The sequence below is a fragment of the Platalea leucorodia genome (genome assembly GCF_965183815.1).
Source record: "Platalea leucorodia genome assembly, chromosome: 21".
NCBI classification, from domain to species: domain Eukaryota; kingdom Metazoa; phylum Chordata; class Aves; order Pelecaniformes; family Threskiornithidae; genus Platalea; species Platalea leucorodia.
In genome coordinates this window covers 3,664,306-3,690,270 of record NC_138843.1, presented here as the reverse complement: position 1 = coordinate 3,690,270, position 25,965 = coordinate 3,664,306, and the positions used below count along the sequence as shown (strand labels likewise).

General features: G+C 42.2%; 1 protein-coding gene across 3 annotated transcripts in view; it reads left to right on the top strand.

The window, feature by feature from the left end:
* KDM4B (lysine demethylase 4B) overlaps positions 1–25,965 on the top strand; it is a 92,892-nt gene that overhangs the window by 64,325 nt on the left and 2,602 nt on the right. For 2 of the 3 annotated variants that reach the window (XM_082331076.1, XM_082331074.1), the window contains 11 exons: positions 3,864–4,381; positions 5,942–6,062; positions 9,211–9,389; positions 10,498–10,720; positions 13,399–13,475; positions 13,666–13,721; positions 14,201–14,309; positions 19,978–20,163; positions 20,400–20,564; positions 21,340–21,459; positions 24,303–24,395. In XM_082331076.1, coding sequence (XP_082187202.1) covers positions 3,864–4,381; positions 5,942–6,062; positions 9,211–9,389; positions 10,498–10,720; positions 13,399–13,475; positions 13,666–13,721; positions 14,201–14,309; positions 19,978–20,163; positions 20,400–20,564; positions 21,340–21,459; positions 24,303–24,395 — 1,847 coding nt within the window. The remainder of the gene's footprint in view (positions 1–3,863; positions 4,382–5,941; positions 6,063–9,210; positions 9,390–10,497; positions 10,721–13,398; positions 13,476–13,665; positions 13,722–14,200; positions 14,310–19,977; positions 20,164–20,399; positions 20,565–21,339; positions 21,460–24,302; positions 24,396–25,965) is intronic. The other variant, XM_082331075.1, reaches the window with a different exon arrangement.

Below are 25,965 nucleotides of genomic sequence, written 5' to 3'. Positions count from 1 at the left end.
TATAGCAATTAAATACCACGGAATTCTCTAGTTTTCTACATCCTACTGTCTCACAAGTGTCTTACAGTTTCATCTAGGAAAAGAAAACAGCATCTGTTCGGATGGCCCTGCTCATGGCAATTTAGCTTCCCCCCCGCCTTCACGTTTTCTTTTCCTCTGATTTTAATTTGGCTTGATTTTCCTACTTACACCAGAAAAGATGACCTTGAGAAGGAGGAAGAATGAGATTTCAGAGTAATCATTGGTAGTTTCAAAGTAGGTCTTATGCTTCACGTTGGTTATTTGGACTAGCCGAGTATTAATAACTTGAGGTTTTCAGGATTTCTGACACAGATACCTTAAGGTGTTGTTTTCTTTTGGTTTTTATGACTCAGCTTTATCTTCATAATTTATTATGTTGCTATTAATGCATTTAGAACTCTTCGCACGTTGTCTTGGGACTTGAAATGAAAAAGGAGAGTCTTTAAGCTCTGCTCTTCTCCGGGTGTGCCAAGCAGCAGAAATGCATCCTGTGAGTCAGCAGGTTCGCTGCGATGCTGTGCCCGAGTCCCGCAGGCTCGGGCTGCCAACCATGCACCTTACAGGAGGATTCTTTGTTTGCCTAACTGCAAAATAGTTGTGTGTTATTTTCTACCACATTTCATTAAATGGCATTCCCACATATCCCCTTGAGTGTTGCAGTTGTAAACTAAGTACATAATTGCATAAAGTAATACTGTGATCAAGATGCCAGTAAACCAGAACTGAAAACTTTTCTGCTGTTAGCTGTATATAATAGCAAATTGGTGCATAACTGACTTTTCGGTGACCATTTGCTGCGTGAGGATTTTATTTCGGGCAAGATCTCAAGAACTGGCCGTTAGCCAGGTGGCTCGTGTCTCGCTCATTTTTCTCCGGTGTTGCTTAAGCTGGCAATGTAAAGTCGTTAAGAGATGAGACTGTTTAATGTGATGGCAGCATTATCATGAAACGATGTCATGGCACAAGAGTTTGTCCTGGAGACTTTCTGAACCTTTCTGCCACCATGCAGAGAAAATTGAGCCGTTTCAGAAATCTGCTAGCAATCGCTGTGGCCATCTACGTATTTGTAGTACATGCCGTATGAAGTTCTGATAACAACCGCAAGACACAGCCCCCTAGAAGCAAGTAGAAGGTGTTTTCCTACCACTTGTGCTTTCTGCTCTTGTATCAGTCGTGTTTGCATATTCTGTTTAGCATGGGTGATGTACAGGATATAAACACTGAGCATGCGGGGTTTGCTTTAAGGTAATATTCTCTTCCTAGGAGTAAGTAATGCTGTTTAAGTGAAAACGTGAACTTGGTGTTTGGGAGGAACTTTGGCGTGGTGGAAGAGTCTTTGTGATTACTTCATCTGCTGCACAGTCTCCCACGTGGATTGAAGAAAATCCCTTGAGTGCAACTATTGCACAAGCAGAGACATCTTGAAGGATGCGGTGCCGTATTAGAGGGATGTGCTGGCAACGTTCTCCTGCTTTTTCCCGTGTTTAGTTTCATCTTATCTCTGTGCTTGTGCTTCTGCTAGATTACTAAGTCTAATTTACAGTTGCTTTTTGAGCTGTTGACGGTACAAGTTATTTAACTGAAGTTGTGGCTAAATTACTGATGCTGAAGGACAGCTGATAGGCATCCCTCTGTTAAGCTGCCGCATTGATTTGTGCAGAAGGATCCCTTTCCTTTCTAGAAGTATTCATGATAGCCAGATAGGGCCTTTGAATTGTACCTCACTTTTTCCTGGCTTCTGATTTTATAGATTGACTTGCAGACTAGTTTGTTCATCTTAATGCAAAAACTTTTAAACAAAGTTCTACATGCCAGCTGCTGTCAAATTACCCGTTTAGAAGTCAATAAAGCTGGTGAATGGCATTTGTTTTGTTGTTGGGTAGAGAATTCTCCGAGTGTATAGAGAGTAAATATGATCTGGTTTTGTGCAACTGGGGAAAAATCCAATTTGCCTTTCATTCAATATGTTTGTTTCTCCAAGGAAATTCAATATTCCTTTCTCTGTGATAGAACAAACCAGTTTATCTGAGGGACTGCCTACACAAGTACAACAATAACTATTTGGGCTGGACTTGTTCCCATTTTTATAAATTAGTGTAAATAAAGTAATGAGACCAGACTTCTGGGAAATGTCGAGGCTGAGGTATCCCCTAGAAGATTTCCACAGGGATTTTAGCACTTTATCTTATTGTGGGATTATTCACCTTCTCTCTCCGACCCTTCCTCCTGCAGATACCTCCTTATTGTGTGATGGATTATGTGATTTGCTGTTTACAAGGTTTGGCTGGTCAGCTTTGGGTTAGTCCTTAATGGAGGGGATTGGTGAAGCCCCGGTATTAGGGCGGATAGTCTTCCTCTCTCTTTCGTTGTCATCAGCCCTCTTCCCCGTCCTGTTAGTGGGAAAATGACCTTTTGCAGCAGGGTCATCTAGTCATATCATCTGTAGGTGGAACACAGCCTCTTATGGATAAATTGAGCACTGACGTCTGCCTGTGGAGCATCTATTATTTACTTTCCTTTGAGTGAAGTGGTAACTTCATTGATGAAGTGGGGGAAGAGCTGGGCAAAGGGAACATACATCATTTTAGATGGAATAAGGCAAGATGTGAAGGCATCTCCTGTCCTAACCTAGAGACACCTGCTCAATGGCCAGTAGGAATTTTAATTACTGCTGTAAAATCAGACTGTGTGGATACCCAGAGTTACAGAGTCTTTAACAGAGTTATATTGGGAAGGTAGGTGGGGAAGACTTTTATGGCTTGTTACTGCCTCTGGTAAAAATATTGAGACGTCTAGCTGTTCAAGAAGTGTTTTTGTTGTCACAGCCATGCAAGGGACCTGCAGCACCATGCAGATAAGATGAATGACAGTAAGCTAGGAGAAACAAGGACAAATGGAGCAAGTGTTAGGAAAGGATGTCTCCGTAACCAGTGCTGGCATCGTGTCTGTAATAGGCTGTTCAGCGCTGTACTTGATTTATGCTTTAAAGGCATCTTTTTAAAAGACCTTACAGTAGAAATTTTTTGGTAATAATGATTCAGGTGTCTTTGTTCAATTCTTCATTTCCTACGGCTGTTGAATGCATTGACATGCAGTAATAGATAAGAGCTATGCTTGCAAATGGAGGGAGCAGTAAATGGGGGTGGTCCAGAGGTTAGGGCAAACTAGTGATACAGAACGGTGGTCTCCAAACATTTTTGATTGCACCCCCTTGTCAGCAAAAATATTATTTTGAGCACACGTCCCGATATATGTATATTTATTTATAAAATCTGTATATGTATTACTGTGCTAAAATACTAGGTACAGTATAAAACATACACATAGAGATTTTAAAAAAGATTAAACAGAGATAAAGTACTATTTTAAAGATGTATTTTATTTTCTTTATTAATGGTACAAAAATATTTTCTTCCTGCACCCCAGTGGATGGTTTTGCACACCCTACTTCAGAGACTGCTGATACAGAAAACTTGAAATACAGAGTCAAGGCTAATGTAATATATTACACGTTGTTTGGCACGTTGTCCAGTTTCTTAGGGGTTTAGATATTTTTCCCTCCGGGCAACATTCATTTTGGCAGACTTTCTGTTCCAGTCAAGAATTAAATAGTCCATAGAAACGACACAAGTCTTTTCTTTCTGAAGTGGGCTGTGCTAAGTCAGTGCTGAAGTACAGCTGAATATGTCTACAGCTTTCAGTCTGCCTGTTTGAAAGGGAGAATAATACCATAATGTAATATGTTAGCCCAGCGTTGGAGCATTTTGATGAAAGGAGAAAAATACTAAATGCCCAGAAACCTTAGCATATGAAGCTAAATGTTGCCTATTATCTTGACACAGGTGACTGCAAAGTAAAGGCCCGTCCTCCGAAAGTAAAAGGTGAGAGGAAGAAGAAGCACCTTTTCCATCAACACCAGCACCATCTGCAAGCGCCTCAGCCCCCTCTGCAGCAGCAGCAGCCACCGCTGCCACCGCCGCCTGCACCACAGCAGCAGCTGGCAGAGGACGAGGCGCCAGCAGCACGGCCACCAGTACCCCCAGCAGTACCCACGTCGTCCACAGCAGAGAAGAGCTTGCCCCCAGCTCCCCTGAACATTGTCCAGCCCTCGGAGGCACCAGTTGAGGAAGATGACTTCAAACCTCGGCCGATCATTCCCATGCTTTACGTGGTTCCACGGACCAAAAAGGTGGTGTTTGACAAGGAGCGCATGTCCTGCCAGCAGGCGTTTGAGCAGTTTGCCACGCAAAAGAGTCCGAGTTGGCGGGAGCAGACGGTCCCTATGGAAATCCCTGTGAAGGAGGAGGAGAATGCAGAAGCAGAAAATACCGAGGTCGCTACAGAGGTCAGTGATTTACAGGTATGCATGACCAAGGAGGTGACTGTAAGATTTGCTAGTTTTAAGCAGCAAGTTGAGGACTAAACTTGGAATGAGAGGAGTCCTGACTTGTGCTCCAGTGGAATAGTGCCATGTTGGAGAGCCATAGAGTGCTTTTACAGGAAGAGATTGATGATTTTCTCACAGTTCAGTCCATCATTGCATTGATGCTGGCTGATTAATCAAACTTGTTATGGTCTTCAAAAGATAAAACAGAAAATCTCTTTTTCTGTAGTAGCGATAATACTGAAATGTATTATCATTTAGTAGTAGCGATAATACTGAAATGATTGTCCCACGCACTAGGCAGGAAGACCCAGCACAAGCAAATGTCTGCTGCAGAGCAACTATTCTGCTAGTGGTAAAACCAAACAATCCCAAGGGGGACTTGGATCACACCAACATTTCGAGACTTATCCCCCCTTGTTTCTGACTTCTCCAGCTGATAACATGTGCTTTATGCTTCCAGGTGTTGGCCTGCTATATAGTGTTGCCTAGGGATCTTTTCCATCATGAGATTTAGAATTGGAAAAATTTGCAGAAAACTTCTCGTGGACAGTACAGTTTATGGCATGTAATCTGTCACAGGCATCTCTTTTTCCTTGGAGAGTGCTTTCCTGAGGACAGTTTCTAAAAGAGGAAGGAGGAAAATGTTCAGGAATTAGCAGCAAGTCAGAGCAATATTACATAGCTCTGTTTTCCTGCATGATGCTGCTCAAAGAGCCAAGAGAATGGCAAAACACTATTAGAAGTTACGGGGATAGGGCGAAATGTGCATTGCCGTACCGGCGAGGCACAATTAGCATACCTTTCATGTAAATTTTTGTAAGATAACAACTGCAGACTAGAGAGGAAAAAACCGCTATGATGGGCTGCCGTAAATACCTTCATCTCTGCTCACTCCTGTGTAACATGGAATGTACTTGGATTTCATTCTTAATGCTGTAGCACTGCTGCTTGTCTTCATGTTTGTGAACCAAGGCACGTGGTACTGTCGGTTCCTCGTGCAGAGTAACTCGCCTGTACTGCGTTCAGTGCCCATCACCAAAGAGGACCGAGAGCCCTGTGATTAGGATGCAGGCAGTGTTCGCAATGTTGGATGGTATACAGGGCCGTGGGTACAGTACAATATAAATATACTTGTCATAAAATGCGCTGTAATGTTCTAGTAAAATGTTTCTGGTCCTACATGCTCTGTACATAATTTTTGTGCTAGAGTTCCTAGCTGTTTACGTGATTGACCAGACTTTTCATAAGCTAATGGAATTGGCAGGCTTGAAGCTGTCCTGAGGCTGTTCTGATTTTAAGAAAAAACACTGTAGTTTACCTTTACCCGACATCTTAAGAGATAGCGTTGACTTTATCTGCTACAGTAATTGGCTTGGAAGGCTTTATTGATTGCAGCCAAAAGGCAGTGGAAAGTTTGCTGTATAAATTCAAGAACCTTTTATGACAAGGGTTCTGCCTCTGTTGTCCTGTACTCTCCCTTGCTTGCCAGGATATTTTTGGGGTTCCCATCTAGCTTGTTCTGGTTTGTTACAGACTGCTTCTGCTTTTTCAAAAATGAAGATGGAGATAAAAAAGAGTCGTCGTCATCCACTGGGCAAACCACCAACCCGCTCCCCGTTGTCGGTGGTTAAACAGGAGACCTCAAGCGATGAGGGTGAGTGCACTAGCATTAGGAATGCTTGTATGTCTTGTCTGATCTGAAAAATTGCTGAAGCCGTTAACATAACTGGATGGCCTCAAACTTTTTGTGTTACACTTAACTGATAGAAAATGCAGCATGTTCCCATTTTGATAACCCAGCTGGAAACAAAATTCATCTGTGGGAGGTGTCCCTTCTCACCTCCCACCCTTTTTTCTGTCAAGAAAAATATTTTGCTGGCTGCAGAGTGAGGCAGCATTTTGGGCAAAGGGAAAAAAAATAGTTCACAGAAAATAACATCTTAAAGTAAAAGCTTCTTCTTAGATACTGCATTAAAATGAGATCTCTTCACCTCGGAGGGTGGTGGAGGTTAGGTCTGCTGTTATGTGTGTATGGGGAAAGTTAGTTCTAACTTTTTGGTTGGCTTTTTAATTCATGTGAACGTTGGGATCCAACTTTTCTTGGCAGATCCAGAAATGAGAATTAGAAAGTCTCTCAGTGCATAACTGTACATCACTGATTTTTCTTTTCCCACATTCCAGTCACCGTGAATGCCAATAACAGTCTGGACCAAGGGGAAAAAAAAAAAAAAAGGCCCAAAAACATCTTACCTCTCACTTTCAAGATACTTAGAACTTTGCATTCAAAAGGGCAACTCTTTCCTGTTCCCTTCCCTTCAGAGAATATATCCATTGATTTTAGACAAACTTTGTGTAGGAAGGGGATGTTCTGTACATACATAGCTCCGTTTCCTTACCAAGGATGATGCATTCGATGTCTTGCATATGTGTAATGTGGAGTGAAGCGTTGAAGGGCAGTTGAGACTAGTTATCTTGTTTTGGTGTGAGACCTTGCAACAAACTTTGTGCTGAAGGATCCTCATTAGACAGATTCTTTTCGCTGTTTTGACTTTTTGGATGGTGTACGGGGACTTTGGCTGACTCAGGAGCAACTTTCTGTGAAAGCTGGCATTTCTTGGGGACTGATTTACAGCACTGTTGGGCAAAATCTCATCAAACAAGTTCTTCTTTTCCCCGCCAGGGAATAGAAGCAGCTCTGTGCACTCCTTGCTTTTTCAGGGCTAATGTGTAAGGATGATCTGGAGGCTGCAGTGAGGAAGAGTGAGCATGCAAATTAAAAGGATGCATATGCTACGCTAAGATTCAGTTGAGAAAAATTGTTAGCCTTTTCTACTTGTGTATAACTTGCTTGAAACGTAGGAGCCATGCTGAATGCTGTGTCTCACCTAGAATCCATCCTGGGCTGAGTGAAGGTGATGATAACGTACAACAGCCGTTTCCTTTTTTTCCTCACACTGTCACGCTGCAGTATGATGCTGGGTTCATTGATCTCGCTGGTATCCTAAATCCTTGCCTGTCTCCTGATGTGCTTCGACTAAGATTCGGAGAAGCATGTGGTTTAGTTTTTGGCTTATGTCTTAAAATGTCATTAAAGGTGCTTGATTTCTTCAAAAAGTGAGGGGTGAGCTTGGCTTTGAAAGTTAAGACATCTTGAAAGTATCAGTGTGCATACCCGAGGTCACTGGTCTTTTTAAATTTTGTCTGTGCCTTACACGAGGCGTGGACACGTAAGCCCGTCTAGCTGAAGTTAAGGCTGTAGAACACGTCCTTGTAAACCCGCTTTGTTACGAGGGCCAGCTCTGGCCTGGCACACGCTGAACTGGCAGTCGGCTCCTGCCGGGAGCAGTGCCTTCCTCTAGGAAGGAAAGCCTAACTCGCCCGCTGGCAAGGCTGTTCCCATTTGTCTCCCTTTCCCGCAGAATCCTATGCAGCGTTGTGGAAAAGGCGATGGTATTAGCTGTTACTGTTAGCCTATGGATACCAGTCTTAGTCCAAGACAAAAATATAGTAAGAAAGCAAAGACACTTTTTAGGAAGTAACCGTCATTTGAAGCATGACAGATATACACAGACAGTGTTCGTCATCTCAAAAAAGGATTGATTAATTAAACGCAATAGAATTTCCCACGTTGTCTGGCAAATATATATCGGATTAGTTGGGGGGAACATTTAAGATCTGAGATGTAAACTTAGCCATTAGTGTTCCTTTTATCCTTTCTAGTAACCTAAGAGTCTGAAAATCTTAAAAGGGAGGTAGAAATGGGGAGGAGGCTTAGGCTTGTTGAGAGCAGAACATTAACATTAACATTATTTCCAGTAATTAACAGTGAAGCAGCCAACAGTTTGGTTTGATGTGCTGAGCTCTGGGAATAATGTTCCACTAAGACGTTTTTGAGTTCCCCTGGCCAAAGCTGTTCTTTTGGAAACTTTGCAGATTGACAGTGCAATGAGTGATTTACACTTAGTCTTGTGTGGAAAATTTAACACTTAGAGTGACTCAAACTTCCTTAATGAGGAATGGTAAGAAGCTTGAACCCCCAAACTGACACAAATGGATTCTGCGGTGGTTTAATCATAAAATGCCAAGGGCCTTTTAAAGGTTTTGTAAAAACAAAGAATTAGCAAACTAATTAGCACAAGCAGTACCTATCGGAGCTCTGGCAGAAGAAAAGGTGGTGGTGAATACAAATTGAAGGCTTAGTGGTGTGTGCTTGATGGAAGTAGCTGTGAAGCAGCGGCAGAAAAGTAAAATGAAAACTTGAACCCGGAATATTCTCATGGCCAAGGTTTGTGTTTGCAGAAACAGGTATGGGATGCACTTTGGGAAGGTTGAAACAAACTTGCTGCTGACCAGTGGGAACTGGGAGCTGGCCTAACCAAACCAGCACGAACCGCGTGCGTGTCTTCCAGGGAATGCAGCTCCCAGCTGGAGAAAGGACGGGGGGATTTCCTTGCTCTTGCATCAGGCATTTTGAACTTGGCTTCATTAAAAGGATGCTGTAGGTTTCCACAGCTGGCAAGTGGAGAGAGTTACGAAGGCAGTAAATCTAGATTCTCTTCTTCTTCCTTGTGGCCAGTTCCATTAGGTTATCGGTGTCTCTCTCTTGTCTGTCCTACCCATAAAGCAGGGCTTATATCCATTTAAGGAAGTATTTGAGGCATACACATGTGAGGAACCATGGACAAGTTGAATGTTCTTATTTAGTGAACTTCTTGTGTTGTCGAAACATTAGCTGTTTAAGCCTGCCTTGCTGTGTTTGCCTCTACTGACTGTGCATTGTTGGGGATTTTTTTTCTTTCTAGAAACATTTCCATTTTCTGGGGAGGAAGATATGAGTGACCCAGAGGCTTTGAAATCTTTACTTTCCCTCCAGTGGAAGAATAAAGCACATAATTTCCCAGCTGAAAGAAAATTCAATGCAGCTGCTGCCCTGAGCGAGCCATACTGTGCTGTCTGTACCCTCTTTTACCCGTATAACCAGGTAATTCCTGATACCGCTCAGATGGACGCGTCGGTGGTGGGTACTGAGTGGTGGCCACTGTGTAAGTTATGATGCAGACCTTTAGAATAATAAAGAAGGCTCATACAAATTTGCACACCAAAGAAGTGTGTTTGGATTTGGCAGAGGCAGTGGATGGAGCCTTTTTTGTTGTCTTTCCTGGCTTCTCTGGCTTTCTCAGCTTTCGTTTTTAAAATCACACATGAAGAGCTTTGTACTGCAAACATTATTTCACGCAGAGAAGCAGTGCCATATTGGGCATGTGATCGCTCTTGTTTAGATATGGGCCGCGCTTCCAAATATATGCAAACAAGCAGCAAAATAAAAATTTACTGAGTAAGCACATACATCATTTTTTGGAAACTACCAATACGCTTTGGGATATGTTATGAGCAGAAAGGCAAAATTTATCAGATGAATTAGTTATTTGCCCAGTTGTGTATTGATTTGTTCCTGCATGCTTATAGAGCCAAATCTGGCTTTGTGTGTCCACTAGGAATATGTGCCTTAGATGCATATATATGTGTTGGAAGCTTTTTCTGAGAAAAGCAGAACCCACCTCCCCCTTCAATAAAATCTCTTGATTTATTATACAGGCTGAAAATAAAATATCTGTTCTGATTGCTGGATGTTGTTGTATAATGGTTGTAAGGAAAACTGGGTACAGCTGGGCTGGTTTAATCCATTGGTTTTAACTCTGGTCTGCTACCAGAAACCTTGAAATGTCCTTCTGGAGAAATTCTTGCAGAAAGAGTAGGGAAGGATGCCAGAAGGATGGGAGAGGGGGAGGGAAGGTCTTGCTTTTATTAATATTTTCCTCTTTTTTTCCCTGGTGTTTTCAGCTGCAATTTAGGATTTTAGATTTTTACAGAAGAAAAACAAGGAAAGCTTCTCATTATTCTAATGCTTCTTTGAGCCTTCAAAATAAATTACAGATCCCAGTACAGGCCTAAGGAAGAGATGAGCAAAAGGCAGGGGTGGGGCTGTGCATGAGAAGATGACTTTTTTTGCAAGGGGAGTGCTCTGACACTAAGGTTAAAATTGTGACCAGGGAAGAGGCGATTCCATATGATGATATTTTCTCTTTAAGTCCTTACAGATGGATAAAGAAGCTGTCCCAGTCTCTGTAGGAGAGACCACCTCTTTCGTCCACCTTTCTAAGTGCGGACAAAAGACCAAGCCTCTGATCCCGGAGATGTGCTTTACCTCAAGTGGAGAAAACACAGAGCCCCTTCCTTCGAATTCATATATTGGAGAGGATGGAACCAGTCCCTTGATATCCTGTGCCAAATGCTGCCTGCAGGTTCATGCTAGTGAGTGTTTCCTTCTTCACCGAGCTGTTTTGGGTATTGAGAAACTCACAGTTCCTTTGTATGTTGCCTATATTTGAATTCCTTCTGGGTGTGCTTGCTCTACCCGTCACTCCCGCTTTTTCATTTTCGGGTACTAGTATGTGCGTGTATTCCAAATCCATCTTGGCAGTCACTGGTCTTAAAAATACACACAAATACTCTTTTTTACTGTTTGTTTTGTTGGCTGATTCTTCTCTGTCTCACAGAAAAGATCCTTTCTTTTGTTATCTTTCATTTTTTGTAATAAAGCAGAAATCACAAAGCCGATCGCACTCTTTTCACTTGTTCAGATATTGGTCTGCTGGGTAAGGTGGTATCGTTCTTGCATGCATCAGAGATTATGGAATACTTTCTGGGATATATTTTATTAGTGTCCGTGTTACTGTTTGTAGGAATGGCACTTGATTACAAAAAGGAACATATGTCTGTTTGTTGCCCTGATAGTTATGTCTAAAAGAAGATCTGATTAATCCTGGTAGGGTGTACCTTCACTGTGGATTGTAGGACATCTAGTTAACATTTGCACTTGTACTAGGAGATGTGATGAATTACTGTTCAGCTGTTTGATCTTGACAGATGGGAAAACTTATTTGACTTGCATCATCTGGAATTACTTTTGTCGTTCCAATTTTAAAGTCCGCAGGTCACCGTGCAGCTCAGCGCGACTGTCTCGTGTGGAGAACTAGAATGCAACTTTTATTTCTGTACTGCATCCGTGATTATGGTCACTTCTGGCTAATAAGAGCACACGAGGCAGAGTGAGTGTGAGGATGAAGACTGCCTTCTTACTTCACAAATTGCGATCTCTGTAGCGATCAGAACAGAAGGGCTGCATCTTGTACATCCATATGTCTTCAATAGACTAGTCTGCTGGTTTCAGTGGCAAAATTCTATTTAGGGATAGAGGGATGTGGGCAAAGTGATGTTAATCCGCAGTCTCAGACAGGGTGTAGAGAAATTAGCTTTCTATTTTGGCTGTGCTATACCCTTGAGGATAGGACAGAAGTTAAATCTAGTCTGATGTGGTCTCCAGTGTCTTGTTGTTTCCTTGTCGCTGTTTGTACTTCTAGACTGTGATATTCCTTTGACTTTGCTGCAGAGAATCCATTTGCTTTTATTATAGGATTGCAGTGTTGAGGTGTATTTTGGTTAATCTGGCAGCATGCTGTAAAACCAGTTGGCAGTCTGCTTGTTATTGAGAAGTGCCTTCGCCCAGCTGTGCCAGGTTAGGACAACAGCAAGGACGTACAGAGAAGAAAGCTTTTGTGAAGGTTTCTGGGCTCTTAAGGTGTTGACAAAATCCATAAAAAGAGCATACTTTTCTTGTTCCATTAGGATCATCGTTACGGGATGGTCTGATGTTCAGTAAACGTGACTGTTTCTCCCCTCAGATTCCATAGTCCAGCTACCTGTGGTCCTGAAGCAAGAAATCAATGCTGAAATTTCAGCCTCTTCTACGCTGTTGTGAGCTCCAGCAGTATTTCAGTGCAGGGTGTCTGTCCTCTTTCAGCTCAGTTTCCAGACCAGTTTTTTAGACTCAACACCCCTGCCCATTTTCCAGGACTGGGCTGAATCTGCTTTCTTGGTTTGCCATATGATGAAAAGAGACTTCAGATGGGGAAGACAGCTGTGGATCTATATTATTGACTTTTTTTGACATAATGTTTATCTGGTTAAGTGGATGATTTTTATAAATCTGGTTATTGTGGCAATCTTGGTGCTTTCTGAATAACTTCTTTTAAGTTTAATTCAGTAATTGGAGACACTCCAGCTGAGATTTTATGTTCAGTTTTGTTAGGATAGGTGAAGGCCATGAGATGATGTTAGCTAGGATGCTGGCCAGCAATTTGTGGTATGTTTAATTTTCTGCTACAGGCTTTCTTTGCAAGCTTGCAGGAATCGCGTAGATCCAATTTTTCAAAAGTATTTGTATGTCTTGTCCCTATTGTCTTCAGTGGCAAACCTCAGTGCCTTTTACAGAGTTTTAAGAGCTTTTTTGGTGTTATTCCCCTGTCTTTATAATGAGTATAATACCAGTTTCCTATTTTGGTGCTGCAGAGAAGAACATAGGAGGATTTGGTGCTTGCATATTACAGTCATTGACGCTCTGTAAAGTCAGATGTTTCTAACACTTCATATAACAGGAAATTATTATTAGTTTAAATACTGTTAAATATGTGAAATGCATGTATTTAATTTCCTTGCAATATTAGTGGTTTTGTCCTTCTTCATAATACCACTTAGCGAAGATGACTGCTTCAATCATGCTAAAATTCAGTGGTCTTAACTGTTTTGATGTGCAAGTGCGTTCCAGCAGGAGTAGCATCACTTTTGAGCCCTGTTCCTGCCTGAAGGATCAAAGTACTACTATTGTAGTCCTTACAAAAGAGGAAGAAAAATATTGAGGGTTACTTGTGTGTGGTTTTTTGTTTGTTCATTTTTAGACTTGCTTGTCCCAAGTTCTGCCCCCCTTCCCAAGGATGACTTTCCTTACCGCTTTTGTCTGAGCCTAGACTATTGAATATAGTTATTCAAATGCTACACCTGATTGCAAAGATGCTTCTAAATTGAAAAGTCAACAAGTCAATACTACAGATATGTTAGCAAAACTCTGAAAGATATGACTTTGTTTCTTTCAGGCTGTTACGGAATACGTCCAGACTTGGTGAACGAGAGTTGGTCTTGCTCGCGGTGCTCAGCCAATGCATGGGCAGCGGTAAGCATCTGCTCTTCGGGAGACAAAAGAAAACCTACTGTGGGAATTAATTAGATCCTTCAGCAGAGATGGGTGGTGGGAGGGTACAGTTTGCCTTTGCATCCCAGATGTGGTGTAGTCATTTTTTGGGAAAGACAGGCAGTCTGGCAGAGCTTTTTGGTCCAGATCTGAAGGAGTTTTGTTCCTGCAGGAATGTTGCCTGTGTAATCTCAGGGGAGGAGCTCTTCAGATGACCACTGATGGGCGGTAAGGGATGATTTTAAATATCTTGTCCTTCTATACTGCATCTAATGTTCTAGTGTTGTGAGTTTGGTCCTGATGCTCAGTGTGACAACTAATTTAGGCGTTATGGAGGTAACTGCTACTCACTAACTTGGCAGGATGAGCTTGAATAACTGTACTCTTACACTCTGCACCAGCCTTCTCAATAGCAGAGGGAGCATGGCTCTGAACACTTAAATTTGGTTTATTCTCAGAGAAAAGTATTTTTAGAGAATGTTTAGTATCATGCAAGATCAGATGCATAAGAAGGTTGATCCCTGTTTTTCCAGAGACATTTACCTTGTACGACCATGATTAACAATCAGTTGGTAATGTTGCCAAGGCTGCCAACCACCATAAATATGCCTTGATACTGAGGGAGTCAGAGAAATGTTAACTGCCCTCTTGAGTATTTAATTCAAATAATGGTAGACTCTGATTTGTCTCTTCACTTTTTTTTCCAGGTGGATCCATATAATCTGCGCTATTGCTGTCCCCGAGGCCCGTTTTCTCAATGTAATAGAGCGTCATCCTGTGGATATCAGTGCTATTCCAGAGCAGAGATGGAAACTGGTAGGTGTCTTTTACCTGTAGAGAGTGTTTGTGAACAAGAGACACAAAAAAAAAAGAAAAAGGCTTTAAGTAAACAGAAAAAATTTGTGTGGGATCATAAAGTAGCTGAGATTGGAGGCGATGTTCTCGCTCTTATTTCCAACAAATGCACCAGGAAGCTGTATCATTTGGATGTCTTCTGAGGTGCTGTCTCAGTGCTTTGACACACAAACAAGTTGTGATTACCAGATCTGCCTTTACTCTCTGGGAGTGTGCTCTTACCCTGGGCAGAGCCTCGGACGCTTACCCACAGGGCAATCAGGTCTAAACTACCTGAAAGCTTCACTTACCGACAGTACTGCATAGCGGGAGCGCGAAGGGACGTGGTAACTAGAAAGAAGCTGACATATTGCTGCCTTGTTCAGCTGTAATTTGATTCGTCTTTCTTCACAATATTTCTCTTTTTCTATCAAGAAATCTCATGTAGAAATTAATAAACGTTTCTTTGTGGCCAGGACTGCAAGGCGAGACTCTGCAAAGATTTTAATAAAAGTCCAGCTACAGCTTGTTATTTAGTTGCATAGCCTCATCTGAGGGATTAGTAATGGATGATTCATTAGCTCAGAGCAATTAATCTTAATGTTAGTTAATGCCCCATCACTATAGTGTGTTATTGCAAAATATATTGTGCTTTTGCTGCTTTTTTCGTACAGAAGTCAGCTTGGCGACAGTTGGGAATGTGGTACGGGGGAAGGTGATGTAGCAGTGATACATCGGTTAGCGTTGATGTATTTGTTAACGGCGCAGCTATTTAGTGCAGGCAGCCCAGCCAGGGCCTGGATGAGAGATTAGGAAGAATCTCTGTCTGCTTCCCGAGTTATTTCTCTGTTGTGCAAATGGGTTTTGTACACAAATGTGAATGTAAAAAGCATTCATTATTCAGGTGGAGTGATGGAGCAGTGTGTTGTGAGAGTGATAAATCTTGCAGCAGTGGTTCTTTATGGATCATCTGACATTTCCAGCATGCATCGTCTTCATTACCAGCACTTGTAACGATGGGCTAAAAATCCTTTTACCCAAGACTCGCTTTTATTGCTTAATGGAGCCTCACAAGGAAACATGACTTAATTCTTTAACTCTTCTGTGGCTACCTTACAGTACTGTAGAGCCCGGGCAGTATTAACGTACATAAAACTCTGTTGCTTCAGTCTGCTCCGAAGCGTTGGCTACGCCATCCAAAGCCTCTGCACAGACCTACGACACATCTTCCTGTTCCGTTCCTGAATTAAAGCTTTATGGTTTTGTTGATTTCTTCAGTGTTGTATTCCATTCGCACCTCATGTTTTCCTCATGTCTCAGGAAAGGTAGAGAATTTTTATATGAAGTACCTTGACTTACACAGTCTAATGATGTCATTTACAGGCACCTATTCCTTATGTTGAAGTTAGCAAGAGCCTGGCTTGTAGCTCAGTTCTTGTCAAAGCCCGGCTTTAAGCACTTTGCTTGGAAAGCGTTAGCATGGCTGGTGCTGCACATTGCTTCATCGTAATCAGAGCAACTTTTCTAGAGGTGTAATGCTGTTTTATTTCTGCCAGGATCTGTCACGACTGGCACGTTGGCTAGTCCAGGTAGCTTTGGACCCAGGTTCAGGTCTTGATCTTGAGCTTCTGTCAGCGTGCCAGCGTGATCCCTCTGTAAGATGTCTGGTGCCCCTATGCAGCTAGCTCAACTGTTAGGATGTGAGAAGTAGACTTTCAGCCTCGTTACTCTGTGTTCGAGAATGCCATCAGGTAAGTATTGTTGTATTTAGACTGATTATAAAAATCTTGCTGCTCTGTTGGTCTCTACTTGTGAACGCCTTTACAGTATGTATGCACGCACCCTCCATGTCTGCTGAAAACAGTTGTCACCACATACATTGTGGCTTTGTGAGTGTCGTTTGCTACAGGAAAGAAAGCAAATAAATTATCTTGAGCTAAAATCGAAATGGGTTTTAGAGTTATGAACTAGGTAAAGATTAAAAAAAATTAATTTGGATGGCAGAATGTAAAGAGAGTGGTGCCTATAGCAGCAGTGTTGGTGTAGTGTGTGAAGAAGTACAAAGGAAATTTAAATTGGATAAGATTGTGTGGAGAAACACACTCACGAGCCATCGTGGAGAGTTTTCGGATTCTTTATAGGAATTGGCAGGTGATTCATGGAGCACGCGAGGAGTCAGCGGAGGAGTTGCAGGGGGGTGTCTGCTTTTTGGAGGTGTGCAGCTGCATTTAGGAAGATAAACTGAAGGTGACTAAAAGGTGGTGGTGATGGATCTGATGACTTCGGCAATGATGGAGTTGATGCAGTACTAGATAAAATTGCAGAGATGGCCTTTGCTGAAAAAGCTGGAAAAGGAGAGAAGGAATGATGTGAATGTTGAGGAGAGTTGAAGTGAATGGATGAAGGTAATGAAGGAAAGAAAGGGGTAGAGGTTATCTGTGATTATTTTTTTGATTTTTTTAAAATATGTTTGTACTGTTTTAAGTTCCTGTGGGAGGGCTGAGGTAACAAGCAGTTCCAGTGATCTGTGTAAAGAGTATCCCCTCTTCTTTGAGCATGCACCAGGCCTCCCCTTGCAAGCACGGACTTTTCCGTCCGTTTGTGGGTATTGCATCACTTTAAAGAATGCAGTTTGCATGCTTCCTGATGAATGGTGTATTAGGGGCCTGTGCGCGTAAATTATTTATGACGTGGAAATTTGGAATAATTAGCTGTCATTCCTCAGTGGAGTAAATGAATTGCAGTGTTCATCATGCAGGAGACAGCCCATTTCTTACTCTCAGCTATGACCCGACTCTCCGGTGTGCATTTATTCTGAAGATTTTTCTCCTGTGCTTTAGACCTTCTCTCTTCCTGCTGCCTCCCCTCCCACAGAAAATGTCTTTAAATCGACATGTGCTGCTCTACCACAGCACTTGGCACCGGTGCCTCTGTCCGTCCCATCTCCCACGCTTCCAGATCTTTTACGTTTTCGCTCCTTCCACCATCTTCTAGATGTCGGTCTCACTGTAGCTCAGAATTTTCTTTATCCTTTGATCATATTTGCTCTGAATATTCCGTTGGTGCAGCTCTTTTGCCTGTCACAAGGAGTTTTGTCTTGCCACTGGAGTGGCGTTAGGTGCATGCTAATCCTTCTGGCTTGGAAGAATCCAGTTTGCATCAATAAAGGCAGATTCCTGATACTGGAGGGTTAATGCTCCCTCGAGAGGCAGCATTGAGCACACTGTATATCAGCAGTTGTCCCTGCTGGCGGGAGAATTAGGTATTGACAGTTTAATAATGAGATCTCATTGCTATTGACTTGCTTTCAGTGCTGGGTTCCTGCTGTGCACTTTGCTGTGCTGCTTATCTAGCCTTTGAACATGGTTTACAGAGCGATAAAGGCATAGCTTATTAAATACTAAAAAACACATTCTGGCAACACTAAGGCCCTGGCTTTGAATTTCCTGGCTTTTGTTAGTTTAAGTAAAAAAGGCCAAATTAATCTTTGGTGTAAACACACTGACTTCAGTTAATGCACGGGAAGGGAATTTGACTTATTTCACAGACGTGGGGGGCAGACCCCAGTCAGGGAGGGTGGTGTTGCACAGAAATCGGGAAGAATGCACCTCCCTTTCTTTTGCACGTTTTGCTTTCAAGGAAGAGAGACATGGTCTTTGGAGAGGGAGAGGTCTTTTATGTGTCTTGGCAGTGTGCTGTAGCTAGCACAAGTGGGGCCCGGGCTCTTAGCTATGGTAACACAAATATAACACTGAAATTTGGCAATTCTTATTTTGCATGTACTGGATAGTTTATAATATGATACCACTCTAAATATTTTTAAGGGTACACTTTTAAGTTAGCTCAGACCTAGAAGCAGAGTGAATTTGTACTTCTGGGGGTTGTATTGGCTTATTGTGTGATACCGGGCGGCTTACGTTACGTTTGTAATCCCATGGGATGCAGTAATTCATACGGATCTCTAAAATTTAGGTCACGTGTTTTGTAACGTTGGAAACTTTGCGCACTGCTTTAATGGGAGTGAGGTAACGGAGAGGCCATGAAGAGTGCAAGAGGGGAAGAAGGGCTCTGTTTAATATCAGACGCTGCAGAGAGGAGACGAATCTGTCATTCATAGTATCGCAGGACGTTTATAGGACATTTATGTTTAGATGATGGACTGGGAGGGAGGCAGGTGGCCAAACGTGGGGGGCAGTGGCTGGAGCAAACCAGTGTAATGTGCTTTGGAGATGCTGGTCTGAAATGGGCACTAAAAATTACTGCTTTCCTCTGTTCCTCCTTACGTGTGGAAATTATTTCTTTGTAATAAATAAATTACATAGCTGTATAGTCAGATTCATGGGCATATAATATCTCTTAGGATTTTATTTATATGAGCCGTTCATTCTAACAAGTAAAATACATGTTCATCTCATGGGTGCGATATTAATTTTTCCCTGATTTGCCTTGTCCAAGCCTCAGCTAAGATAAAGAAGCTGCCATCGATCAGTGACAGATTCCCTAGAATTAAAATGTTAAAAGCTAAGAATGGTGTTTCCAGATAGTTCCCTGGAAACGTTGCTCAAGGGTCCAACTTAAATTCCTTTAGATTGGGATTCCCAAAACCTGGTCTGTATTTCTGAGGGGCTGGAAACGAGAATTTGGTGCTGTTAGGGAACGAGGAAATGTATCTTGTTTCCCACTGGCACCTAATGCTTGCTGCCAAGCCTGCAGTGCCAAAAGGCTTATGATTTTTAGCTTGAAAAAATTTAGATTTCTTTTTCAAGTAGTCCTAAGTTGATTCCCTGTCCCCCCTAAGTGCTGTCTGATTAGATTACCCTAATAACTGGATCTGCTTTGCAGAAAGGGAGTTTAAAAAATACTGAAAGATTTCATACCTTTTTTCCCCCTGTAATAATGGTGCTTGGTACAATGTTTTTATTTCTGTTTGCAGCACAGTGACTGAATTATCTACAATAGCTAATCTGACATGGATACCAATAAAATATTTACGGTTGATATGTTTATGTGTGTAAAATAAACATGCGATATTTTTGTTCCATTATATAAAATTATATTCTATTAGATATAATAGGTCTGATGTTCCATTAAATATAATAAAACAAATTATTACCCAGTTATTGTGTTCCGTTCTTTCAAAAAATGAAAGCATTATTTTCTAGCAGTGGATCTGCGAAGATCCAGCTGCTGTTTGAATTAAGATAGGTACATTTTGTATATTTAAGGAGGATGAGTATTGAGCTGTAGCAGTTCTCTAATAACACTGGGGTGTGTGTGCCTGTGGTGCCCTCCCTTTCTCGCAGCCCTCCAGTGAGCACGGTCTCAAATTGGATTTAAGTCTGCTTCACTGTCCAGCGTGGTTCTGGAGGGCTGAGTTACTGGTAGATGCCGTCACGTTCAAGGGAATGATAAGTTAGTATCTGCTGTAGTTGCTTGCCTTAGGAGTAATTCTAGATAAGTCTGTACAGGCAATTCTGGGAGTATTGGACTTGACCTCTCGGCAGCAACCATCACCGTTTTTGGCTGTGGCTTCTGGGCCCTAGACACTAATGGTACGGACTTTTGCACCGTGTCAGGTAACAGGGTGCCAGACGTTGCGTTAGAGCTGCTGTTGACTGCCTGGGTAACGCCGACCTGTCTTTCTTTTCAGAAATGTGTGTACTGTCGGAAACGGATGAAGAAAGTGTCGGGTGCCTGCATCCAGTGCTCGTACGAGCACTGCTCCACATCCTTCCACGTGACCTGTGCCCACGCAGCCGGCGTGCCCATGGAGCCGGATGACTGGCCCTACGTGGTGTCCATCACTTGCTTCAAACACAAAGCGGCTAACCAGAATGTACGTATTTTAGTTTGGGTTTGGGTTTTTGGTTTGGGTTGGGTTTTGGTGGGGTGTTGGGGTTTTTGTTTGGTTTTTGTTGGTTTTTTGGTTTTGGTTGGGTTTATTGTTTGTTTCATTTGGTTTTTTGTTTTTTCCTTTTTTTTTTTTTGTAGAACAGTTTCTCCGCACCTGTATTTTTGTCACAGCTTTTATGATTGCAAATTGCAAGTTATTCCCCTTTCTCTATGACGCAGATTCCGTTTCGAAGGGAGGTGACCCTTGGACAGACTGTGATCACAAAGAACCGGAATGGACTCTACTACAGATGTAAAGTGATTGGCATGACAACGCAGACTTTCTATGAAGTAAACTTTGACGACGGTTCCTACAGTGACAACGTTTACCCAGAAAGCATTATTGTAAGCAGCTCTCTGTGGAGACTATTACCGTTATAGATGAGTACAAAGTGTAATGCGTGCATTCCTCTTCTCTGTGCTTTGGTGTGGAACAATGAAGTAAAACTTAAAAAGAATTCAAAAGTAGAGTTGTTGCTTGCGTAGAAAAACTCATACTGCTCTTCATTACTGTTCTTGTTTATGACATGATCTCATTTCATTTTTTTGTTCCTTTACAAAGATGTGATTTTGCTATATGCAGATGACTTAACAGAAAGCAATGTTTGTTTTAAGTTGCATCCTCTTTGTTTTGTGGTTGAATAATCTCTTATTTTTCAACTGACAAGTGTGATTCATGGGGGAAGCAGATTGTCTGTAAGCACTTCTGGTTCAAAATAGGGAATTCACTTAATAGAAGGAATGTCTAGAAGAGGCTGACTTGTCAGCTCATGCATTCTGTTCCTGATTGTGCCATTGATTCACCATGTGAAACAGAGCAAGTCATCCCGCTTGTTTTTGTTGATACAGGAGATCTGATGTTTTGGGATTTGTGATGAGAAGTTTGCTAGAAGCGAGTGCTGTCACCAGAAGGAGGTGCAAGTGTTTATTTCTGGTCTCTCACTGGTTAATGGTTTTGTTTGAGATGACTGCAATTAATCACAAGTGCAGAAACTTTCTTACACTTAATTATAGCGTTAGGTAGCAACTTCCTTGAGCAGTGATGTTAACGCAGCTCTTTACCTAGTTCTTGAGCTTTGTTGGTGTTGGCTGTCTGACCTCTCTCACTCTGTGTCTTCAGAGCAGAGACTGCATCCAGTTGGGACCCCCTCCAGAGGGTGAGTTGGTTCAGCTGCAGTGGACGGATGGGATCATCTATAAGGCCAAGTTCATTGCAGCCCAGATCAGTCAGATTTACCAGGTGAGTGTGGAAGAGTACCCGCGTACTTCGTGTCAACGTGTCTGATCGGTGCTCGAATTGTATAGCTCCCTAGTGCTGAACGCTTGCTCTGGTCACGAAGGGAGATTTTGCCTTCTGAAATTTATACTGCTGGTAGTCTAAAGAGGAATATAGCGTTAAAATAGGATCAGGGTAAAGGTTTTCTGTGGCAGATTGTGGAGGTATGGATAGACATATGTCTACACTGTATCTCCTTTTAAAATATAAAATAAATTTGCCCTTTTCCTCATAGCTCAGATCTGACTCAGGTCAAAAGTGACCTACTTGAACTACTCTCTGATGGCTGTCCTGTGGCTGGAGCTGAGCTCGTCATCCGTAGGTCCCCATGAGTCGATATCTGCATAATTACAACTTTCCTTGACGCTTTGAGGGGGACTAAGGGAAACGATGGGTCAGGAGACTGCTTCAAGGAGGGGAATAATCCTCCGGTCACGGGAAGGTACTTTGTGAAGCAGCAGCAGCATGTGGGCATAATGTCCTGCTGCTGGTGCGTGGGGAATTAGAAACCTTCAATCTCTAGTCTCATACGCTCTCACCATCTCTGTTTTTAAGGTGAGAAAAACAGCAGCCAGGTTTTTTTTTTGTCTTTGAGTCTGTTCCACATATGGGATTTTTGTTTGTAGAAGGTTGTCACAGTCAATAAAGGAAGATTTAACCTGGTGCACAGAAGGTTTTACAAAATGCAGCACATTCATTTGAATACATCCTTTTTAAATGGTACCAAGAAGTTGAAAATCATAGTGATTTGCAAAGTATACTTTGTGCACATCCTTTGAAAAATATATGCTGAAATTTGCAAATAATTGGGTGTTTTTTTTAAGATATTAATGCCTCTGGACAAAAGGCAAAGGAAATCCCATATCTTGTCTTTGTTTGAAATGGGGTTCTGATTTCTGTCCTTTCCGCACAGAGCGTTTCATACCTGTGTGCAAAGAGCACACGAGATCCACCTTGTCAGTTAGCGGTCTTTGGTGGGCATAGTGGATGTTAACTGCTTCAGAGAAGATGTGATCTGAGGTGACCCTGGTTATGAACAAGTACAATATATAGCTCATAAAGATCTATTGTTATGCATCCCTTCCAGTTTAATCACAGTATAGGAAATTGTCATTGATTTCTCGAAGGTACAATAATTTGAAACAGGCTATTCCACTGGTAGTGCCAGATGACAGAAAAATATGCATGAGGAGCCTGTGTTTTTCAAATCATGCAGTTACCTATAAGTAAAGCTCTTCTCCATGGGGAAAATAGCCTGAATGGCTTTCCACATTGATTCCCTATGTAGATACTTTTTCAGTACTTGTGGTGCATCTCTTTTATCTGTTTTGGAATAGGATTATATTTAAAAACACAGAAACAGTTCTGTTATGAAATAAGTGGGTTCATAGGAAGACAGCATGGATTAGCTTTTGCATTTTAAACTTGCCTTATTTTGCAGTAGCTTCCCAGTCCACATCTCTAAGTCTGTATTTTGTGTGCTAAGATGAAACGTGTATACTTTTTTAAAAAATGGAGCCAAATGACTGTCTTGTAACTTGCTCTAATGTCTGTTCATAACAGGGGTCGAACACATATCAGTAATTGGGAACCTAAATAAACAAGGTCCCGCCACCCTGTGATGGTTTAAGATGGCACTGCCCTCAGTTGCAAATCCTGCCTTTCTGTTAGCAGTTGAGCTCGTGTAGTGGAAATGGCAGACAGCAATTTGCTTGTGCCTCGGCTGTTAAACTTCGTAATTCGCGTTCCCTTCTGACTCTGTTATGGTAGCGATGCTCTGTAAAACCAGAGAGTAAATGGGACCAGTAGCATCTTAAACCACCTCAGCAGGGCTCAGCAGAGCTCGCCTGTCAAAGCCCGTTCTCCCACCTGCACCGTTACTCCGGCTGGGGCGTGCTGCTCGGTTAAAGAACCTCAGCAGGCAGCGCTGAGCTTGCACGGCTGATGAGCTGCAAGACCTGGGCAGCGCAGGAGGAGGAGTTCAGAGCACAGATGCTTTCTTCCTTCTGAATTTGTCCAGTCTGAACCTGACATCCCATATTAAGCTGTGGTGTACGTCCTGCTGCATTATCCAGAAAAACGTAATAAGTCTTGAGCAAAGGAAATGAGAATCTCTTACAAACTTTTAATAGTTTTAACATTTTTATATGCACGTTTCCATGAATAAACATTCCTTGTAACGTCTGATGCATAATTCATGATACAATCAGTGCTTAGCAAAAAAGGTTTGATGTGAGGAGTTACCACCGGTTTTTGTACCTGGCTGACTATTTCTGCTTGTTAAAATACAAAAGTATTTTAGTAGCTGGAGTTGTTTCCTTATGACGTGTGAAAATGCTTTGTTTAAGATGAAAGAAATTCTTATTACCATATTGCTTGAATACAGGGCTGCCTTTTGTTGTAAGTGAAAAGCTTCTTTTTTTCAGGATTTGAATCAAAAATCAGTGGAAATCTCTAGTGCTCTGACTGGGAGGAGGGAGCAGAGGTCCCGCTGTAGTATAGACATTTTAGGATCCACGGGAGCACTGAATGAAACCACTTGGGCCAGATAAGACAGGGGTGCCTGAGCAGCACTGAAACCAGCACTTTCTGGGTTCAGCATCCGTAACGCAGCTTAGGGATGCTCGCGCTACAGCAATCCTAGAGACGTGCAGTGCCGAGAGCAGGGGATTCCACGGGAGCTGGCGCCTGATGCTTCCTTGGTATTCCCATGGAGGGACCGTATGTGGCACAGCCTGGGAACGGACTGTTGGGGTACTGTAAATGTAGAGGCCAAGCTCTTATTTCACCTTCTGCCTTCCCCACAGGTCGAGTTTGAAGATGGTTCCCAACTAATGGTAAAGCGTGGTGATATTTATACCTTGGAGGAAGAGCTTCCCAAGAGAGTGAAGTCTCGCCTGGTGGGTATCGAAGTAACAGAAACTGCAGAATGGCTGTGACTTGCAGTACTCATTCACATTTTCTTAGCGTATTGTTTAGACGTTAGCTGAATGCAGCCTCCAATTTTTGTTGCTGCAAAACCACTTGTCATTCGCAAAATACGTAGAGTAGAAGAAATCCTTGATGTAAACGCTCGAGAAGCATTTAAATGATTTTCCCTTTCGCATGTTCAGATCTGAATTTTGTTTTCTCTGGTTAAAAGATTATGTTCGTATCATTTTACACCATATGAATTTAGTTATATGGACTGCCATTCTGTCTGAGTGCTGCCTTTCATCAGAGGCGAGGTGAATTGGTCTGCAGCTAAGTGGTTTCTGGAGAACTGATTAGCGACATGGGACCAAACCCCCATTTCTCACCAAACAGGAGATTCAGAACGTAGCTCTTAATCTAAAAGATCAGGCTGTCTTTAACTGCATACAGTGGGATTACTGAGCCTAGAAAATACGAGGGATTTATTTCATAGCTTTTTTGGTTCCAGACTTGCTGCATGTTTTCAAACGTGGTGCTTTAACCTTTAAAGCCATCTCATTTAAACAAATGAGGAGACTGGTTTCTACGCAAATGGAGAATATACAGTTCTCTTCTTCATTCGAAATGTCTGTTATGTGAGCCACTGCAGGACAGGGACAGATCCACAAAGCTAACCTGTGATAAGGTTGTGGGCTTCTGTCTCTCTTATGAGACAAAACCTTCCCTTAGGAATATAGGAATTGCTGTGCCAAGTTCAACCAGCGATGCGCTGAGCCTGTGAATCCGCGGCCACTAGCAGGTGTGTGAGATGCACATCGTCAGAAATGGCCTGGTGACGGGCAATTCTGTGGAAGAACTGGTGGCAATTTGGAGGAAACTTTTGTTTGCTTATGCATGAAACCTTCAAGGGTTTTCCCCCAAAAAAACACTTGTAAAATGCTTTCTGTAATGTAGCTCTGGATGGGTTCTCCATCTTGTTTGAGGTTGTTTATCTCAATATGACCTCATGGCATAAATTTTAGAGGTTAATAATAATTTACCTTGTTATCGTTGAAAGACGGGAGATGAAGTGAGGGGTGGCAAAGAAGCACCTCAGAATTAATTTCTAAGATGTGCACAATATTCCAGTTTATTTAAGCTTGTCTAATAATAAAGACAACATATTGGAGCCCTGAAATACAGGATTTGGAAAGAAACATATTCTCTGAGGTGGAGACATCAGGCTTTATAACAGTTCCAGAGAAAGGAATGCGAGCTGGAAAGTGAATCGAAAATTTCAAGTCTGGTTGAAAGCTAAGGCTTTTCTCATATACTTTCTGCTGCCAGAAGTGTTATTCTGTGCTCTGTGGAAGCGATGCTCACAGTGCTTTAATGTAGAACAGCAGAACAAAGGAACAAAGCAATAGGAGATAATAAGTTCTACCAAGAAATGCATCTCATTTGAGAGTGATGAACAGAAGCCGTTGTTTGTACAGTGATCCCCAAGTGCTTTCTTTGGGAAGCCCCGGTTTCCTCTGCGCGTTCTGCTAGGAGTGAATAACCTGAAGAGGCAGAGGA